General features: G+C 33.6%; 1 protein-coding gene across 1 annotated transcript in view; it reads right to left on the reverse strand.

Moving 5' to 3' along the window:
• LOC149411565 (uncharacterized) overlaps positions 1–18,311 on the reverse strand; it is a 104,739-nt gene extending 86,428 nt beyond the window's left edge. Inside the window, exon 1 of the mRNA XM_089646776.1 lies at positions 18,055–18,311. Coding sequence (XP_089502902.1) covers positions 18,055–18,117 — 63 coding nt within the window. The 5' untranslated portion in view covers positions 18,118–18,311. The remainder of the gene's footprint in view (positions 1–18,054) is intronic.
• Positions 18,312–23,325: the final 5,014 nt, after the last annotated feature.

Raw genomic sequence — 23,325 nt, forward strand, 5'->3', positions numbered from 1 at the left:
CATTACAGTTTAGTGATTCTGAAGAAAGTGATATGGAGCAAGAAGGAGAAGAGTGGTCTCGAATAGATAATCCGCCAAATATCGAATCATTTTTAGGTCATCCTGGTGTTTGCGTAACACCAGCTGATTCCAAAAGTATTATGCAAGTAGTAGAACTATTTATTGGAAATGATTTGTTTGAAATGATGGTAGAAGAAAGCAATCGTTACCATGCTCAAAATGAATCAAGATTCAAACAAACGAACAAATCCATCAAGTGGAAGCCCATAAACATTCCAGATATGAAAAAAATGTTAGGATTGATTCTGCTTATGGGTCAAGTGCAAAAAACTACGAGACAAGATTATTGGTCTTCAGACCAATGTATCGAGACGCCCATATTTTCAAAAACAATGAGCCGTGATCGTTTCAATCAAATTTGGAGATCTTGGCACTTTTCAAATAACCAAAACATTACCGATTCCAGCGACCGCCTTGAAAAAATTCGACCCGTTTTGACATATCTCATCCCAAAATTTAATTCTGTTTACAAGCCTCAAAGGGAGCTTTCTCTAGATGAAAGCATCATACCGTGGCGGGGAAGGCTAGCATTTAAAGTATACAATGCGTCAAAAATAATTAGATATGGTATTCTCGTGCGAATGGTTAGTGAAGCCCCTACGGGATATATTTGCAATTTGGAAATATACTGTGGGCAAGGAAAGCGACTAATAGATACAGTTGAAACATTGCTTAATCCATACCTAAATTTGTGGCATCATGTATATATGGACAATTACTATAATAGCGTTAAAACTAGTGAAGTGTTGTTGAAACATAAAATAAGAACGTGCGGAACAATGCGAATTAATCGAGGTTTTCCCGAATGCCTTAAAAACGTAAAACTCAATCCAGGCCAAAGTATTTTCCGTCGAAAAAATGATGTGTTATTGCAAATTTGGAAATCTAAGAGGGACGTCAGAATGATTTCAACTATACATTCTTCGATCATACTTGAAAGCGGCAATATCGATTGGAAGACGAAACTACGAATCTGGAAACCACAGAGTGTTATTGAGTATAACAAATATATGAAAGGAGTTGATCGTGCAGATCAGTATCTTTCGTATTACTCAATAATAAGAAGAACCAAAAAATGGACTAAGAGAGCTGTGATGTATTTATTGAATTGTGCTCTGTTTAATTCCTACAAAGTTTACAAGGCCTTGAATGCAACCAAAAGACTGACTTATAAACAATTTTTACTTAATGTTGCCAAATATTGGATAATGACCGAGATTTCTGAAACTGATGCAAATTTTGAGGAACCGAGACCATCCACTTCACAATTACAAAGGAAAGTCTTGAAAAAAGATCCTCCAGGGAGATTATCAATGGACACGAAAAAACATAAAGCGATAAAAATTGTCACCGGCGGTAAAAAGAAATATCCCCAGAGACAATGTCGCGTGTGTTCTGCGCACAAAACGAAAGGTCTGACGAGTTATATGTGTCAATTTTGCGACGTCCCTCTTCATAGGGGGGAATGTTTCACTAAGTATCACACCGTATCCAAATATTAGATGAACAATTTTTAGACGTGAACTGAAACTGATTAGATAAAAGTGGTTAGAAACTAAAACCTAATAGTGTATGGTGAAAAACAATAAACAATATTACGTGAGCAATACGAGAAGCATTCTACCGTAAGTGATTATTTTAAATTTCATTTGAAAAAATAACCAATATTATTAGCATGTTCCGATGGTTTTGGTCCGCTGTACCGTGCGAGGAGCAATTGTACACGTGGTATTTCAATGGGTAATAATGTGTTACTTTGACGATACTAGAGAAGTGGCAATTGTTTTTGTTTTTATAATGATTTGGGCTTGGTGAAAATATAATAATTTGTAATTTTATTAAATTGAAACCTAGTTTATACTTAAAAAATTGAGCCCTAATGACACAACAATGACTTTGTTTTCGATTTATTATGTTGCATTAGAAATAATACTTGGTTTTCGGCTAGAAATTTTATAGCTTGGGTATGCTGAGTTAGTATGTAGAAAATTTTATTGAAATATTTCCATTATTTAAGAAGATATAGCGATTTAAAACAAATTACACAAATTCGCGCGGGACCTTTATTTTCGCCCGTTTTCAGCGGTCAGCCGGCGAAAAAATAACCCGATCAAAGTGTGTTAAAATTTATTTCTGGCGTCGAATATTGAAACATATTGTATGCAAGCAGATATGTGCAAAATGGGTACCTAAAACCCATTTGAAATGCAAAATGGAAATGGGTCCAAACTTTTCCATTTGAAAATGCAAAATGGTTTTTAGAAAAGCATTTCAAATGCAAAATGCAAAATACCTATTTTCAAAATGCATTGAAAATGCAAAATGGTTTCTCAGGTCAAACAATTAAAATAATTATAGAATATTTAAACAATTTTGTCATTTAAAAATGGACATCAACGTAGAACAAACATATATTACATGATGGTAAATCCAAAAACACCACGACTACAGATTATGAAACCACAAAAAATTTGCGCGGGACTAATGTTGCCAACGTAAAAACATAGAAACGACCATCTAACATATATTACAGTGTCATGGCCCCATGTTCAGTATTTGAATCAGTATTTTTTGTAATGGTATCACTCAATTGCCAGGGCTCCTACCAGGGAGCAACTTGAAAAATGTAAATTATCTCTCATAGTGAGGTTAAGGACCGATTGATATTTGGGGCTTATGAAAAAAAGATGAGTGGAGATAGAAGGAAGAATGTTACAAAAAAGAAAGAAAAGCATTTAAAATGCAAAATGGAAAATACTCATTTTTCATTTCCATTTGAAATGGATTTATTTGAAATAAAGCACATCTCTGTATGCAAGCAATGTTACCTACCTATAAAACTGCACAAAATATGGGTAAATCTGAAGAAAATAAAATTCTTGATAATCTCTTAATTGTATAAAATAAAGTCGCTATCCGCGTCTGTCTGTTTGTGCGCTTAGTTCTTCTAAATTACGCAACAGATTTTGATAGGGTTCACTATCATTTAGAGAATTTCTTCCAGAAGATTTATATATGTATAATACATGTATAATACATTTATATAAAGTAGATGTTTTGTTACTATGTCGTAAAAAAATATTTACGGGCGCTTAAATTGCTAACGTTGGCTAAACCTTGTGAGATACATCAAAATAATGTACTAAGAAATTATATATCTTAAAAAGGCCTACAGAAAAGTCCATGGTGGTATATGTCTATCTCTTAAGGATAACCCCTAGCAACGCCGGGTGCACGTCAACTAGTATTATTATAAAAGAGAAAATATTCAATGTTGATCTGTTGTATCCATCCAATAAAGTAGAGAGGTATAAATCACGACACAATAAAAAAAATGTCCGGAAGAGACTAATCACTCGCGTGATAAATAAGTCGTAAGTTTACCTCGTTTGGCAATAATTATCTCAACGTCCAATGACACAGATCTGCGAATGTCATCAAATAAATATAATGCCATCACCTCACTGTGCACTGAAGAGAAGGGAAGTGGATAGCACCAATCGACCATTTACATTAGTTACAAAGGACGACTTGGAACTTGGAAAGAATAATTCGTTTTCTTTTTCAAATATTCCGAATGGAAAATCAAAATGACCATTTGCAGCCCGTCTAACAAGTTGACTAATTTATAAAATAGGCATGTTTTTATTTGTGTTATTATTACAATAAAATTATTTGTATCGACCAGTTTTCAATCTGGTTTCAATACTCTTTATGCCGATATTTTACTTATTGAACAAAGGAAAAATTTAGAACAAACAATATGGCGTCATGTCCTAATTTCTAGCAAATAAATTGATTTTTCCAGCGACGGAAATAGGGTATTTTCGCGTTTTTTTTATTATTATGAATAAAAAATTACTATTAAGAAGGTATTTTATTCTTATGTTGACGAATAAATTTAACGATTTAAATTGCACCATTTTAAATTTGCCGCCAAAATGACAAGTTCGTTCTTATTGGTGAATTCTGCAGCGTTGACGTCACGCCGGGCTACGCTGGCGTAATCCATATCATAATGACGTTGTAGCCAGTTGGAACCGTTTCGGAATGTGTGGTTTTAGATCGTTTTTAAATCAATAATTATGAAAGAAAAAAGGTAAAATTACACATTTTTAGTACAATGATCAGAAACAGAAAGAAAACTTTAAATCTTCCACACATTTTGAATGGTATTCAAACTTGGTGAAAATACCCCTCTACGGTGCAAGCTGAAATATTTGTATTGTCTTAGAAATTTCAGTCAGAAAAAGGTGTGAACATTTAATGACGCCAGATCTTACCGATCAGGAAAATTTGCAAGAAAGCAGTTTGTACAAAAACCTACGAATGGCATATTACAAATTGTCATCTTTTAAGGACTTGACAGATGAAACAAAAGCGAAATCATATTTATCGTTACTATCTTTATACTATGGTGTCTTTAACTGCTACTAACCTAACATACAACAAAACTTTATCTTAAACGTGAGAACACCTCAGCACAGGTTCTCCTAGTGGTGAGGTGTTCACAAAACATTGCTACTTAACCATTTACGCCCTTGAGGTGATTTTGCACAAAAACGGCGCTTTAAAAATCATCCAAATATTATTATGATTACACCTACATAATGATAATTTTACACTCAACTACAATGTTTCATATTTATTTATTTATTATTAATATCCCAAACCAGGCGAATGCACGTATTATGATGGTAACATAAATAAGAAAATATTTAAAAAAAAAACAATAATACAACGTTGTACATATACCGTAGTACAAATGTTGATACAAAAACAACAATAACTATATATATAGAGTCGGAATGATTTCACTTAAGGGTCTTTCTTCGGTCAGACAATAATTTCATTCGGGAAGCTTTCCGATTTCGTTGTGCAACCTTCTATCAGCCTTATTAATATGTTTGTATAACTCGCACGCATCATCTATTTACCTGTAAACTGTATGTACGAGTATAGAAATAAATAAATAAAAATAACGCACTTTCATCTCAACGACTTTCCCAAAAACCAGTAAATTTCCCTGTAAAAAATACCACAAATCTAACATTTCGAAAGCGCTGATTACAGCGATATCCACGGTTACAGAGCTCCGTGGCGACATAATAATATTATATAGGCTACGTGTTAGTATGCATCACATTTTCTTTGTGGTTAAACAGGTTGAAAACATATCAACAATAATGTGTTCTAGAAACTACTGCGTATTTCCTTTGATTGCTGGCTAGTTTCGTTGCTAGCAAGTATTTCTACTGTAAAAGGCATATCGATTCACCTTATAAAGATAGTGCCCTGTGATTAAAAAATGCACAAAAAGAAGTTAAAAACATATACAAGTTATTATACTATTGTATACAGATAATTATAAAACAACCAGCTGAAGTCCCCGGCGTTGCCCGGGCTTTACGTAGAGTTTATCCAATTCTCATGCAGATAGTGACCTTCCTCTTGTTTTGATGGTCAAGTGAGCAAAATTTCATCAACCTGGGAATAAAACTCTAGATTTGTAATGTATACAAATCGAATCCACGCAGCACGCTTCAAACATACAATCAACGTTATATATTAGAATAAGAAGATAGAAGAAGAAGATAAAAAACCCTCTGGGCTTGAGCCCAAAAACATTTGATAACTTACTTGATACTGTGCAAAGAGCGGTCCGTCTGATTGACAATCCATTGTTAGTAGACTGATGTCTGTTGATGATGATTCTGAGTCTGTTCTATAGGTATTTTAATGGAGCCTGATCTAAGGAACTAGCAGCTTTGATTCCTGGTGCACGTGCGTGAAACTCGACGTACAAGAACGGAACACCCATTCACGGTTGATGTTGGCTTCATGAGAAAAGCTGCTTCGGCCGCTCTTCAAGACCTGCATTAATAAATCCATTCATCCACATCCACAGCCCCCACCTTAATCCGCATCACAGCGCTGCCCAACCGGGTGGTGACAAAGCTCCCCTGCCTTTAAATTGTACAGACAGGTGTAAGAGTATTGTGACGTGTAAAATTTAAAAAAAAAACTTTGTTTTTAGTATTTTTCCAACCCGTTTCGGAGCCCCTGTTCCTTCCTCAGGGTAAAATATACAGATTCGTTACTAAAAATTATCATTTAGTCTTCAATTTGCAGGTGGTTTGCAGATCCAAGCGAATGTCAAGGAATATGAAGTCACGCATATAATAATAACTAGAACTACGGCGGCGTCAAGAAATGTGCATATTTTTAAAATTCTAGAATTTATTTAGGTCAACGCAACAATGTAATATACAAATTATTGAACTGAGCATTCTTTGAAACGTATTTTGGTAATAGGTTGTTTATTATTTTATGTATAAATATCATCGTGTTCGATGCCAGCATCTGTTTCACAATTTAGTTTATTAAGCATAATAGTTACTTATGAAAATCTATTTCACATTGCTCTATTTTGGAGAATTTGCACCTTATTTGGTTCTGTGTCGTTATACTCGTATAAGAAAATAATCGTTGGGCAGTAGTTAAAATGTGGAGCAATAATGGGATTGTATATAATGATTACAGTTTATCTGGATAATTTGTAACGAATTCTTCCCAAAAAAGAAAGCTTCTTTGGAATCTAATATAACTCCAAGGTATTTCATAACAGTAACATTTTGAATAATTTGACCATCAATTTCAATTTTGCTTTCACTGAAAATAAATTTGTTTTGACGGCTATTATTTTCCACATTAAGTAAAGTTTTGATTAAAATACAGCATAAATGTTGCAGTTAAAAAAAACCTGGGCGTATGTTTCGGAGAATCGCGAAATTATGGTCCTTCGGGAAATGAAACATAAAAGTGTTTATTTTGATGCCAACAAATAATGCGAGTGACCGTCAACCACAATAATATAATCCGAATGAGTAAATTTCTGCGATTTCCATAAAAAGACATGGATAAATGCCAACAGGACACATTGGTTTTAAGATAATGGTTAATATTACCGTACTCTTTGTCTAGAATCTAGAACTAGAATGTAAACCCCTCCAGTCTTACTTATAAAGATTCCCTAATACGCTGGTATACCTATACGGTTAACAAGGCCGTATGTATACTGCTCGGATTAAAATATTTACTCGTAATAATATTCATGCAAGACTCGCACCACTTTGTTCCAATCCTCAAAAACACGGCCATTTACCCATTTCGCATTTAGTTGCTAACTTTAGATTTTTATTTTTGAAGAAGATTTGCTTCCTGCAGACCAACAAAAGGTAAAAAGCAATGTTCCTTTCGATGTTTCGAATATTTTCTTAAACTAATATTTTTTGGTTTTGGTGTTGAATTTAAAGGTTCGCAGACTTCGCAGGTCGATGGTTTCATACTTTATTAATTTATTATTATTAAGATCCACACCGACTATACCTAGTGTGCAGATACATACTATTATAATATATGGCTAAGCACGTAAAAGGTAGGTAGGTAGGCTGCCATTGGGACTGCATTGAAAATAGACGTTATGCAAATAAACGACAAAAAGTTGTCTCGATTGATTTTCGAGGCAAAATCAACCTGCGAATGTAATATTTGGTCCCACCCATATTTTATTGACCAGGTAAGCAACAAAATTCATTCTGGACTGGACGGTTTATTTATTTATTAAACTTGAGGTAGCTCATATCATTATGTGTGCTAATAATTTACAAACAAAAAAATACAAAACCAACACTGACAAATACATTTTTCAACAATTTTAAAGTAAATATTTTTACAAACTTCATTAAAACAGACCCTCCACGACCACACAGCATTGGAAATTATTTTCATCAGGGTCTCCTGTGTGGGGTTAATGAAAAAAAAGGATTGGAAGCGTTTCCTAGGTACCTTAGACTAGCCCTGCTAACACTGTATGCCAGGACATTGGGAGTCTAGAGTAATTTTTATAAAAAGTAGATTCTTTTATAAATAAACGTTAGAGTCTTGACGTGTTCGTTGAAGGAGGATACCATCTGTTTACTTAGAAGGCTGTGGGAAAGTGGTAGGCAACCTCCAATGGCTCCAACTCCAACTCTCTCTCTCTCAGGGAGAGTCCCGACTGTCAGGAAGTATTATAAAGATTATATTACAAGACCACAAGGGAGTCAAGAACTTGATTCACAATCGACGGCCTTGTAGAGATAACTAACAATACGAGTGGATCCCTTCGCATATCAATTTGCTTTATACGACGCTATTGTCGTGACAACTGTCAAAAATAACAATTAGCAAACAATAAGCTCTTCTTCTTGCATTGTTTTGCGATAAGATAATTAAAAATAATTATTATATCTGTGTTAAAGTTTTGAATATTTGTCACGTGGAATGCAGTAGAAATGCGATTATCAAGGCCAAAATCGTGTATGACCTAATTACGCAATACGGATGCGGTTATCCGAAAATAGTGTAAGCAAGAACAAGTTTAAGGCGATGCACTACGTCGTGTAATATTTTAAATTGAGCCGCTATCAATAACAACCCTTACGTAGATGGCGATAAGGTTTAAATTCCCGCTTAACACCATCCGCCTGTTTTGATTTATGCAAGAAAAAAACATGGCCAAAAAGTGCCTTTTATTTTATTTTGTGGATGTTCAGGCATAAATATTACATTTTTTTCCGATCATTTTTATAAATAACTTAATTTTCCAAATTATACAATAAAATCATAACCGAAAATGGGTTCGTTAGTAGGAGATTTTGAACTTTAAAGCAGTTTTCATAGGCCTTATACATTATTTTTTTTCTGGGCTTATAAATAGACTTATCTGAAAAATACTCGATTATTTCAAAGGTCAAGATGTATTCTACTCGCAGTATTTAGTTAAAGCATCTGAAACATTTTTAGGCGATCAAATTTTCAAACCAAAAACACGTGATTTCGCATTACTACGTATGGTATCGCCTTAAGAAAAGGACGTTTATATGGTTTGGACCCTGGACTTTCAGGATAATCTATCGATAGCCTAGCGCACACATGTGTTAAGTGCACTTTGAAAATTAAATTTATAAGAATACTCCAGGTTAATTATAAGATGTTTATCCACTTTTTATCCATTCTGAAATAAATGATAATTCAAAATATCCATATGAAATAAGTAATTTATTTTTCCCACGAAACATCTATTTACAAAGTGATCTTGATAAATGCTTAACAAAACACGTAATTGTTTTTGTTAAAACTGCACTTCACACATGTGTGCCGCTAGGCCATCGATATTATTATGACGAGAAAGCGATTTCTTTATGCGAATACCGCACAAGAGTCCCAACTGCTCCCAACCGTCTGGAGCCAGTCAGACTATGACATCCCCAATTGGGCTATGTTGTAGGCTGAAGGTAGGGGGGCGGGGAAGGAGATCTGAATGGTGGTCTTGCACCAAATTCATCAAATAAAATTTACTTGCGCACACCGCGATTTTAACCCACGACCTTCGAATTGCTAGTCGAGAGTCTTACCCCTTGACCACGGAGACCGTCCGTTTGGACGAAACATGCTGTTTATTTTAGGGTAGGCACAGCTTTTCAACCTGTGTGGAGTGTACGCTACTGGACAGTGGACACAAGATATATCTCCTATCATCACAATTGATTTTTTTTAATATTTACCTTGCATACACCTGATGAAGTTATCAATTTAAAAAAAACACAATAATTCACTCCGTTGTTAATTTATTCTCTGGTCGATAAATAGTTTAGTCACGGCCGTGGGCGCTACCTGCCAAGGTAACGTTCGTTTAAAGTTGGTGGACACAACCTAACCTCACCTGCTGATTCAAGATCATTAGCGTGTTATGACGGATGCAGTGTGAGTTTGGTCAGTCGAGAATAACAAATCGATGAATGCAATTCTCGATCTGTTGCGTTGTTGTCTAAAGAGTGCAAAAAATCTATTAAAAATAATAAAACTAGCAAATAATGAAGATATTAAAATCACTGAAGATGTGAAGGCAGACAGAAGTGTGTTTTGGGCATGTCCGTTTTATCAAAGTAAGCACAATTTTTCCTCACTTCTGTTGGAATTTATCAAATCTATGCTGTATCACAGAAAACCCAAAAAACAATTTTTTAAACATTTTTCCATTTTTCTGGCAACTAAAGGGCAAAAAAAAAAACTTTTTAAGGCGGGTCTACTCTTCAACGAATTTCAAAACACATTGATATTGATATTAAACCCACAGCGATCGACTTTTAAAAATTTTGAAATAAAAAATTCCAACTTCGGTCTCGATTTACTCGAAAACGAAAGCTTAAATTTAAATAATGTTATACAACACAATCGATTTTAAATGTGAAGTAGATTTATAAGTTTCCCGCTTGCACTACGAGTTTCAGGACACCGTGTATAAGAGTGTCCCATTGTGGGTTTTGAATTTTAAACAAATCTATATAATATTCAGATTGATGAAAATTTGCACACTTGAACTTCGAAAGAGAAGGAAGATCACTGCCTACATGAAATTTCACCCGTTAAAGCAGAATTTTGATACACTTCTTGATGAAAGTTTTCAGGAGAAGGGGCAGCCCGATTGCTAAACGAATCATCAATTGCGCAGTTATGGCTTAGATTATTATCGGTCGTTTTGTGATAGCGTTCTAACATAACCAGTACCCCTTCACGATCGAATAAAAAATTGAGTAAAAAAACGGACACGGGACATAGTAGCGCAGGCGAGAGTACAGAGAAGACATGATAATAAACCTACATATTAACCTTTACGTAGACGAAGATAAAAATCACGTACCGCCAGAAGGGTGGCACTAGCGTCCCCCGTATGTACAATGTACACCCTTTACGGTTATCCTCGGGCACAAAAATCGGACACGGGACGGAGTGCAGGCGAGGGTACAGAGAAAGCATGATAATACATACAGGGTGTATCGGCACGTACCCGACAAACTTTAACCAGCTACTCCTTAGCATAATTGGAGTAAAAAATCTTATGTGCACTTTGCTGTCCGGTAACGTTTTTTTTTTAATAAAAAATGTACCATTCATATTTTCACCACATGTCACCACTGTTTTATCCTTTGTCACAGTTTGAAAACCAATCTGGCAATATTTTATTCGAGTTTCGTTGAATAATATACGTAATATACCTACATTGGCGCGCTTTTACAATCACAACGAAATGGCATGGCACCATTCGTCTCATTTTTAACTATTATTATTTAGTGTGTATGAAAGAGCGAATATGCTTTTTGACACACTTGCTAATAACAGCTGTTGAACAAAAGAAACACTGCCAATGAGAGTGACGGAGTGTGGATTTTTTTATAATTTTTTGTTTTTAATTGAAAAAAATGTTACCGGACAGCAAAGTGCCCATAACATTTTTTACTCCAAATGTGCTAAGGAAAAGCTGGTTAAAGTTTGTCGGGTACGTGCCGATACACCCTGTATATTCGATACGTGCCATTATACTGAAATATTACACATTATGTCTTTATCATTAATGCGTAATTGTTAATCAAATAAAACGCTTGCACTTTGATTGTAGGATAATTTTATTGTTATGTAAACATTTTAACAGTAAATCAAATTGTTTTTCATAATATCGCTGTGGCAATGCATATAATAATATTTCATGACGCTATGTTTATTCGCAATCCATATTACTCGTATATTTTTCAGTTCGATGTTTTAGGTATTATATGGTTGTAATATTGGGTGTTATTGGGATCGTCTAAAAATAAATAAATATTCAAGAAAATACATTTTTTCTGTTCGGAAAACAATCAGTTACACAAAAAAATGGTCGTAATACTAATTTCTACAGTGTTGCTGGGCGAAGCTTAATGCTAAATCTCTATGTTCGATTAATCTTTATAACGAATTGGTTTACATTATGAATACCAAAAAATATGCTTTAGATAAATTGACATTTTTCCTATCGTTTTCCCTGAGTACAATTCAAATAAACTTTTTTTATTTACTCATCATAAAATACAAATGTAAACTACTAAAAATGTATTTATTCAATAGATTGGAAGAACGCATGAAAGAAACAACTATAAGTAAAATAATATTATGGCTGAGATTATCTGTGACAGTTTACCTTGATTGACTTTTTTGCTTTCTTATCAAATTGTTTACAAAATAAATAAAAACCACTTTTACGCTTGAAATCGAGCTTTGTCTCCGTTTGCCAAGCGATTTTAGTGCCTATGCATGACGATATAAGGCATACCAACGATATACAAATTTTTGGCTTGTAGCTTCCTCTTAACCAGTGTTACGAGGAAGGTACCGCTTTACAGCGCCCTTGAGGTGTTTTTGCACAAAAACGGCGCTATACAAGTCATCCAAGTATTATTATCATTATTATTATTATTATTATTAGGTAGGTACCTACATACATTTGTAGAAAAATATATTTTTTTTACAAAATAAGGTAAAAAAATTTTAAGAAAGAAATTAGGTCCACAAAGAATTAAATTTAATTCAAGTTTTTTTTAAATTCATATTTGAGGAAAATAATTTCCCTTGGGGCCTTTGTCAACTTTGGGGATGTTGTGTGATTGGAAGGAAACAAGAAGGTCACTTCCGATCAAGACCTGGACAAACCTCACCACATGACCCCGAAAAGTCACCAAACGTAGCAAAACACTTGATGGGATGACCTACAGAAAGGGTGTTTATCCAATGAATGGTTCTCGGGGCGGCGGTACCCATATCCGCCCCCAAATTAAATATATGTATATGTTAAATCTCTACAACGCCGCACAATGTAATAACTACACTATGATAGTTATGTGAACAGTGTAGACCTCCCGTCCAGAAAAGTACGTTTATCAAAACCAAAATATCCTCTGAAATCATAAGATTTATAAGTAGGTACTTAAATACGTACCTACGTTAATATAAATCAAATGTTACCTAAAAAAAGGAATTACACAATTTGTCCAAATAAACGTCACTATCTCAATGAAAAATCTTTTATCAAACTTTCTTCAGGAAGGTTTGTACTATAACATTGATTATTCCGATTTTGAAGCTCGTGGAAGAATCCAAGAAAATCGATAATAATTAAAGTGACCGAAAAGGTGTAACGTAAGTGTAAAAAAAAAAATTTCTTCAATCCTCTGTACATTTTGTACAAAATAGTTCATAAGAGTATCTGTAAACATTTTTTAAATTTATTTATTGCATCTCACTATACATTAATCATGTTTTTTCTCATAAAAATCAACCTCACTAGAGCTAAGCCTGTATCGAGGTTAACAATTTACATTTGAGTGAAGAAAACATGGAGTAATCACAAACCTAAAGTAATACTACATTCAAATACAAAATATTTCCAAAAGAGAGAAAAAATATGTATTAGATGTGTTACCAAATGGGTAATTTCGCAGTATATTGTAACTATATTTGAACCATAACTACTTATGAATCATTATTCCAAAGAAGAAACAAACTAACAAAGACAACTAGGGTGACATTCAGTATTTAGCAAATGGGACTTATATATAATCTTATTTTTGAAAAAAAAGGTCAAGAATTAAAAAAAATTACGATAATCGTCTGTAAATACAAACATCTTAAGTAACCTTTTAAATTTAACTAAGGAATTGATAGAATTAATTTGATTTGGAAGAATATTAAAAATAAGTGGTGCCTGATATAAATAGTTTGCCTGATATTAATAATGACGTAGTAACCTGTTCGAACGGCTTCAGAATATGCAGTTTTAAAAATCAATGATTTTGAATGAAAATTTTGAAATTACACATTGCATTACATAGTTGTTGAAAATACCCTTGTTGCCACGATCCATCGAATTTGGTATATTCTTTATTTATTTACCATGTTAATAATATTTACAGTGACAGGCATTCGAGTCACTTGTAATGTGAGTGACCATAGAATGACTCATAACCTAAAGTGAGTACCTACATTGACACCTCGTTCTAGAGCGAAAGATAATTCTTTAATGCATAGGTAAAATTCTAAGCAGGTGCCTTCTGTTCAAGTATGCTTTGTTAAGGTGTTTCTAAGTAATACACAAGAGAGAGGGGATCAGCTGGCCATTAACGACTAGGCATTCGACAAAAGTGACCCAAAATTATCGGCAAAGGTATTTATTTGTAAAAATAACAAACGAAAAGCTTGAGAGAAGTTTAGTACCTACCTGATAATGTGTGAAATATTCAATGTAGATTCTTCTTTACTTATGTGACCCTGGTCATTCGCGACTGGGCATTCGACAAAAGTGATCCAAAATTATCAGCAAAGTTATTTATTTGTAAAAATAACCAATTCAAAGCTGGAAAGAAGATTCGTACCTACCTGATAGTGTGTGTAGTATTCAATGCAGATTCTTCTTTACTTATGTGACATCGTACGAGAGTTTCAGTTGCCCAGAGCCAAAGAGACTACGGCAGTCATATTTCGGGGAAATGTTGTGAGACTGGGGGGTGTTTGAAAGGGAAGCAGAAAGGAAAGGATATTTTTTTTTTTTTTTTGACGCCTCACAAGAGCGCCTCTGTCTTCACATTGTATAAAGACAGGGTAACTATATTGGGCAGCGTAGCGAGGCGGGTTAGGGTAGCGTTTGTTGTATAAATTTATTAATGTGGGTCTTGAAGAGGTCCGGATTATATGAAGGAGGAAAAACAGATATAAACAAATTTCATAAAAAATTATATAATATGGTATTGAAAACATGCTGCACTTAAACCGAGGTAAGTGTGAACTTAGTGTATGGCCTTAGTGTAGAAAATAACTTGCCCTAGGATTACACAAAGGAAGTGGTCAATGACTCAATGTAGTGAATTACCAATCGTTTATTTCACGGCAGATTAACTATTATTCGAAGGGGAAACGCGAGGATATAGGTCAATTCTAATGGATGTCGACCAGACAAAATAATAATAATATAAATTCATACTATGTACATACCTAACATACTTAGATAATACGGTCCTTCTACTGAGAGACCTGAGAGCTCTGTTTTGATTGGCCACTTTCTGTCACATGCGTATATTGTGAGAAAGTGGGAGAGTAGTACGTTTAATAATTTATAATTATAACGTGAGGCATAATATTAGTAATAACGGAAAGGATGTTTGAAATAGGAATAGAAATATATTTTTTAAATAAGCAGTACTTACCTAGAATTTTGTAATAAAATAGTGATGAGGAAATATAATTCGAAACATTTCGTTTAAAAAATATGGGAATCGCATAAATAACGTTTGACGACGAGTATTTTGGGTAAAATTGGATATTCATAGCGTTTTATAGATATGTGTACATAGTAAAGATTGTCATCGTTTTTTACAGAATACAGTTATTAGCCCAAACGACGCTGATCTTGTTTTTCATACATTTTTCGAAGCATTAAGATCAAAATCGCATCGCAAATTATTTTAACAAAGATCATATTAGAATGCTAGCCAAAGACCAACCCATCGGCGTTCCACTGGTTAAATTAGTTTTATTAGAGGGTAAAATTAGGTAATTCATAATGTACCATCCTTTTCATAAATACAATTTATTTGGGCACTAAACAATTTTGTACAGAGTGAAATTCGTAGCGCTAAATCAAAAGGGGATAATCGAACGCATTCGATTCTTTTACACAATTCGAAACAATAGAATTTCCATCACTGTTCCATAAGTTGTGCCGGGGGACAAAATATTTACACACAGATAAAAAAGCCGATAAGGATTCTTGATTAGATTGGAGAAGATAAAAAGGTTTATTTTAAGAGAATTTTGAATTCTTTTCAGGTATTTTCATGCGAACTTGTCCAAAATATTGACATAATGTTTACTCCTTATCACTGTTATCAGTTTTAATGCCAGTTTTCGAATGATAAATAATATGTCAATCTTTGTTTTACATTAGATTGATATCAGGAATACAAATGCTGTGTTATTTGACCGTTATTTCAATGAAAAGGGCACCGAAAAATAAAATCAAACTGTGTTTAGAAATTAGGGAGAGGTATAGGAAAGATTCTACATATTATGAGGAAATTTAATTTAAGAACTTATTTTTTAACACTTGGCGAGAAATCACAGGAAAAGGTAATTTTGCATTTTTGAAATGCAAAATTACCAAATAATGAAATATTTAATTATTAATTAATCAAATAATGGTAAACATGCCGAATTCCGCTGCATGCAAAAACTCTTTTAAAAAAAAAACACTTTATTTCAACTTGAATATTACTGATTATTTCAACATAAGTCGGGGGTTGAAGCAAACATGCACATAAGAGGTTTTTAGGGTTTTAGTTTGGGTTATTTTAATAATGATTATATTTCCTAACCCTCAAACTTAACATTGATTAAGAAAAAATTGAATTTTAATGCATCTTTTACCATCTCCCACGACATAATAGTTATTTGTAGTAATTAAGTTGAAACCGATTGGTATTTATAATATTTTGCGAGCGGAATTCGACATTTTATCAAAATAAGATATTTATTATATGTTAAATTAAACCATTTAAAAAATGAAATAAAGGGATTAGAAAATTGAGTTAGTCATTCTTACCGTCCAGTCAAGCTGTCAAATTCGGAAGTCAAACATAACATCACATTTTTGTACCTAAAATGTTTTTTATTCTAAAAACGGTGTTGTCATAAGGAATAATGATTTTTTTAAATTCCATTTTAATAAATTTATAGATTTCGTTGACAGAATCCATATTATATGATAACTTCGAGGGTATTTACCATAGACATCCAATGTCAATGGTAGTTACCTACATGGCAGTAGCACAATGAAAAAAAATCAACAGGCTAGGAATGATTCCATTCCACACAGGCTGTTTTACAACAGCATAAAAAATAGGAAGTTAGTAAGTTGTTAGGTAGGTACCGCTAAATTTGATTATAACAAAACTGCGCTTAAGAAAATCCGTTATTATTATTAATACCTCTTCATTAAATTGAGAAATAGACGCGGGTGAGTGAGCAAACTATATATTTTTATTTTTATAACGTTGAACCGCTTTGAACTTTTTGGAGTTGTTTAGTTTCTGATTTTGTTTATTAAATTGGAGAGAGTTTATAGGTAGGTTCATATCTACTTTCATTGTACATTATTAAACAAGTAGGGGGAAAAAGTTGATATGTAAGTAATTAATAATTAGGGTACGCTCGCAGCGCGAATTTTTTTTTTGATTGACACTGATTTAGTTGTGTTTAGACCAGATTTGAATAGCCAGGTTCTCCCCAACCATACTCTTCCTCGTCTCCTTTACGTCCCTATTCATTCAAACTTCATAAGTCATAACATACCCCGATAAGGGATGCCATAGCACGGCTCTGAATAGTTGGGAGCTTTTGGAACTCTTCCGGAATTCACATATAAAATTTAACAGTATTTCATAATTTCACTTGATCGTGCCATGTCTTACTAGGGCGTATGATATTTTGAAATAATTATTGCAGAATACATGAGCAAATAATATTATTTGTTTTGAGTGTAACTTCTGATTCAGTAAAGCGTTATCGATATATACTTAATTAGATTGTATTGTATTAAGGCCATTGAGGAAATTGAAAACAAGGTTTATCAATTTTTCGTACTAGAATAGCAAATAAATGTAGAGATTACGAGAAATGCAACCAATGTCCAAACGAGAAATGTTACAAAACTCTTACTTCAGGCGAGGAGAAAATTTAAGTGACAGATGGGCCAGAATTTTATATAACAAAAAACTCAAATATTGCAGCAATTATAAACAAATTTAACACTATTCAAAAAGATAAGACTCTGATCTTTGGTGTTACGTATGTTAAAAACTATTTGGGATGATTTAAAATGATTTTTAAGGTAATTAGGTTGATGACAGTGCAGGTTAGGTTATGTGTGTCAGTTTTTAGAATGGATATTTACTTTATTTAACGATTGTTTGAGAACAAAAAACGAGATGTAAACATTTCCCAGTGCCTCGGAAGAGTTTCTGGATGGTTGCCATTAATCTACACGACGAAAACAACACCAAGATAATATTTATCATTACTGTGACTTACCTTAGGTTTGTAGAACCATTTTCGCAGGGACTCCATAGCACCAGTTTTATATAACAACCTCATATGAATCTGTCAAACCACTGGCACACATATTTTAATAACATTTAAACACTATAACTGCTGTTTGACGTGTTGAAAAATACAAACAACTTGTGTCAAACGAAACACATAACGGCGGACATGTTTCTCCCGAGCTCCCGACCGAGAATTTTTTTTTACGGACTGGACAGCGAATACTGTACAAACCTTTTTGAATAATAAGGTTTCATCTGACACATTTATGTTATGTGATAATAAACTCTATAATCACTTTCTATAGAGCTCATTATCGCACAACTTTGCTATATCAGTTGAAACTTTGTTATCTTAGTTGTCAGAATAGTCCATGCACAAACATGACATGTGATAATAGACTCTATACAATATAAATTTAAAGACCGTTATCACATAATATTATCGTACCAGATAGAACTTTGTCATTTCAATGGGTCGTTACATGACTATTCAAGAAACTTGGCTATCAAATCGAAACTAAGACGCCAACATTCTTTTCAGTGGAGAGAAATAGAACTAAATAATATTTTACAAGCAAAATTTCGCTGATCCTTCAATGCAGAATTTTCTCAATAATTTGTATTACTTTACATTCACGCCGCCAGACTGAACTATTGTAAATAGTAACTTCGTCAATGTAAGGAATTTTAATTTAGCTTCTCACCAATATCATCATCTCATAGCTCAGTGAGTCATTTCTTTGTGGATACTGTCCGTCAGCGGTGGAATGCGCGCGCAACTCAAATTCAAAATGGCGGTCAATGTCACTTTTTGATTTTGAGCGCGATTTAAAGATTTTAAATTTCACAGAGTTTTAGTTTTTATTATGATAGTAATTATAATACAAATTTATTTTATAAAATATGTTTTCAATGTGTGTCACCAGTCTGATAACGTATTGTCACTTTAACTTTATCATTGTACGTAACGCAGGATATAAAAACCTTAAGATTTGAAATACTAAATAGACTTGATTTTTCGTATACGTCTTGAATAAATTTACGAATAATTTTACTCTGTTTTACTCTATCCGAGAAATGAGTAGCAAAAGAAGCACCCATTTCGTGATCTACAGTGACATCTGTCGGACAAAAGTGGAATCTTTTGAATTTTTACCTCAGGTAACAATTTAGAAGTTGCTTGAGTTGTCCCTAGAGATATTCAATTTTCAGAAAAGAGAAAGCATTGAAATACTAAATCGAGAAAATTTCCCTGAATATTTTAATCATTATGTTGTTGTTGTTGTATATTTTTAAAATAATCTCTCTTGGGAATATTACAATAAGTTAACATAATGGAGAAGGCTCTAAAATAATATTAAAAAGCTGCGTTATATGAAACTGATCGATATGGTCCAAATGGATAGGGCCTGTCCTAAGCCAAACGGCGCCTGGCGCAAGAAAAAATTTTGGCGCCCAGAGTCAAAACCATTTCGCTGGGTGATCACTGTAGGTGGGTATTCGTCATTCTACCCGTCTACCGTGGTAGTGTGTAGACGTGTTTATAGAAAGACAATACATTATTAGAGAATTGTCACATTTATCTAAGTTTTGCCGGGAGCGAGGTGTTCCGCGAGGCGGTCACAAGCTTAACCCATTATGGACGTGCTGTCGATAATAGAAAACATAAAATTAGAAATTTCAAATATTTCTACGGTAAAGGACTCGAAAGCTAAAAATAATTGAAAAATGTTATGAACCATTAGCAGCACCAAAAAGTAAACACAGACACATAAAACCATGGATTACACGCGGATTAATAATCTCAATTCAGCATAGAAATAAACTGTTCAAATCTTATAAAACTCATGAAAAGCATTGCCTATCCACAAATGAAGCACAAAATTACAACAAACGTAACCATTATATTATATATAGAAATTATCTAAATACTCTTATAAAAAAATGCAAACACCAGTATTACTCTGAACAACTACAAAAAGCACATAACGACTCACGAAAAACATGGAACATCATAAATGAGATCTCAAACAGGAATCAAAAAGAACACAAAATTCCTCAAAAAATTATAACTGAAAATAATATAATCCTTGATAATCCTAAAGATATTGCAAACAATTTCAACCACTTTTTTACAAACATCGCCTCTACCCTAATTGACAATAATCCTTCTCTTAGCTTGCACTCTGAGCATGTACCCCCAGACTTTTTGAAGATTAAAAATTCTACCTTCGAACTTTCCGAATTTCCCGAAATAACTGAACTTGAAATCACAAACCACATTGACAATCTAAACGCTAGGTCTGCAAATGGCCCAGACAACTTAAGTAACACTACAATTAAATCTATAAAAAAACATATAATCAAACCATTACACCATATATTTAACGCATGCATCAGAGATTTTTTCGAATATTTTATTTTTCCGAATAAATTCAAACTAGCTAACATCATCCCAATACACAAATCAGGACCTAGATGTAAAACAGACAACTACAGACCAATCACATTAACTTCTCAATTGTCTAAGATATTAGAAAAATGCATTAAAAAACGTATCGTCGATTTTCTGGAATCAAACTCACTCCTTTCACCTAACCAATATGGCTTTAGAACTAAACTAGGTACTGGTGATGCTATATTTAATTTAACCAAAAACATTTATTCTAACCTGGACTCAAACATCAAAACTTTAACCATTTTTTTAGATTTAAAGAAAGCCTTTGACACAGTCAACCATAGAACTCTCTTAAAGAAAATATCCAACATTGGAATTCAACACAAATGTCTCATGCTGTTACAAAATTATATATTGAATCGCCAACAATGCACAAAAATTGGAACATATTTGAGCAATTTTGATTTAGTAAAACATGGTGTACCACAAGGAACTGTATTGGGGCCGTTACTCTTTCTAATATATATAAATGACTTATGTAATATTAAAATACCTGGTAAAATTTTCTCATTTGCTGACGATACTGCAATAACAGTCCAAGGAAAATCATGGGAAGATACTACTAATAAAGCTAACAAATGTATTACTATTGTCAAAGAGTGGCTAGATAGAAACCTACTTACCCTAAATTATGATAAAACTATTTGTATTCCTTTCTATAACACACAGAAGTCGGCTCCTAAAACCAATCTTAATTTGAAGTTTCATAACGTAAATTGTAACCCAAACACATTCTGTAACTGTGAGGAGATGAAATCTGGAAAACTTATTAAGTATTTAGGTGTAACTATAGATTGTCAACTTAAATGGACCAGCCATATTGAAAAAACTGTTAACAAATTGAGATACCTAAAATATATTTTTAAAAGAATGAGTAATGTAGTAAATATAAAAACCATGAAACTAGTTTATGACTCACTAGTTCATTCATCTCTTTCCTATGGAATAATTGGCTGGGGCGGAACTTTCAACAATCATGTAAAACCACTAGAAATTGCACAAAAATCAATTATTAAGATAATGTACCAAAAGACTAAATCCTATCCCTCTAAAAAATTGTTCCAAGAAACTGAAATTTTGGACCTTAAGCAGACTTATAGTGCTCAATGTCTTAAATTTATTTATACGCGACCAAACAACTTTATTAAAAATTCAAATCGTGCCAGCCAACGACATGGCGCTTGTGAATATGCTGTGCCTCACTGCAAAACCAGGTTGGCCCAAAGGCATATTAGTTTTATTGCTCCAAAAATGTATAATTCTTTATGTACAACCTTTAAGGCCGAGTGTAGACCTGTCAAAATCAACTATTTTCGACACACAAGAACTCTGTTGTTCATTTCCAAAACAATATTTTTTCTAACTAGAATTTATTTTAAAAACGTTTGCCTGAAAACAGTAAGATGGCGGTAATGTAAATCTTCGTTATCATCGTTATAAAAGTTATGAATTTCAGTTACCAGATGGCACTATTTTTTTGTATTATTACGCATTGTAAAAAATATACCTACATTCCTCTTCCTAGCATCCCATGTTTGTATTGACATAAAAAAGATAGTGCTATTTATTTGTCTTAGAGAAAGGAATGAAGCAACCGCAAACAACGCATAACGCTGCTTGCGGTTGCTTCTTTCCTTTCGTTTCAATGTGTTTATAAATTAATACTGTCACTTTTTCATACAACATTTTACATTTTATCTTTGGTGACACCTATAGCGGAGCGGGTGGGACTTCAACACTTCTCATTTTAAGCAGCCATATAATGTTGGAGATTTATTGCTTTCCCTACTTGAGATAGACAATAGATAAGCCGCCACCATTCTCGCCTTTACCGTCGCCGTTATAGACATCTGTGGGCCATATAGCCTGTCCGTGTTTCCGTCACTGAATCGCCAAAGACCATCGCCCTTACAAGAGAATCATCTGGCGATTCCTGCAACCCCGCTGCACAACCCCCGCGTCCCTACGCCCTTGGAAGTAAGAAATCCAACTGAAGCCGCGCCCTTTGTCTTCTGTCGATACGCAGTAATATTTTCAACAGTGAAATGACGATGAAATTAAAAACCGATTTACTTAGAAAATCATCGAGTGAAGAGTGCCTCACCATGAGTACCGTTAATTTACCCCCCCCCCTTCCTTTAATCATAGCTGGTTGATTTTAATTTCTTTGTAATATACAATTACATTTTTACAGCATAACATCCCTTTACTACTTTGTTTTATTGCAAATCATCGATCTTTTACCATGTTCACCAATTCATTACTACGCGGATGACAAAACAGTTCATGATAGATTTTTGTTTTACAAGCCCCCGAAGGGCACGAGGGAAGAGTTTTTTTTATTAAATCTATTTTTTTAATTGTTTTATCTACCTATTCTTAATCAAGGTGTCAGATGTTTGTTTAAATAAGCAGAGCTTGGTATGTTTATTTAATTTTTAAATTTGTTTTAAACACTCGAGAATTTTTTGGCATACAAATATGGCGTGTTTGCAAAACATCTTAGTAATACTATTAGGTACTACCTAGAGTACTTATAGAACCTGAAAATATAGACGAGCCAATTTTGTAGAAAAAACTCCAAGTTAGGACAAATAACGGTAAAAGGTCTGTGAATGTTTTTTTTTCATGACCAGATTTTTTCATTATTACTTCGACGGTCTCCGTGGTCGAGGGGTAAGGCTCTCGAAAAGCAATCCGAAGGACGCGGGTTCAAATTCCGGAATGTGCAAATAAATTTTATTTGATTATTTGGTGTTATTTCACAATTTAATTAAATATAATATATAGAATATTTGT

Source organism: Hesperophylax consimilis, chromosome 25, assembly GCF_061612785.1.
Source record: "Hesperophylax consimilis isolate HC1 chromosome 25, BYU_Hcon_1.0, whole genome shotgun sequence".
In the NCBI taxonomy this organism is placed as follows: domain Eukaryota; kingdom Metazoa; phylum Arthropoda; class Insecta; order Trichoptera; family Limnephilidae; genus Hesperophylax; species Hesperophylax consimilis.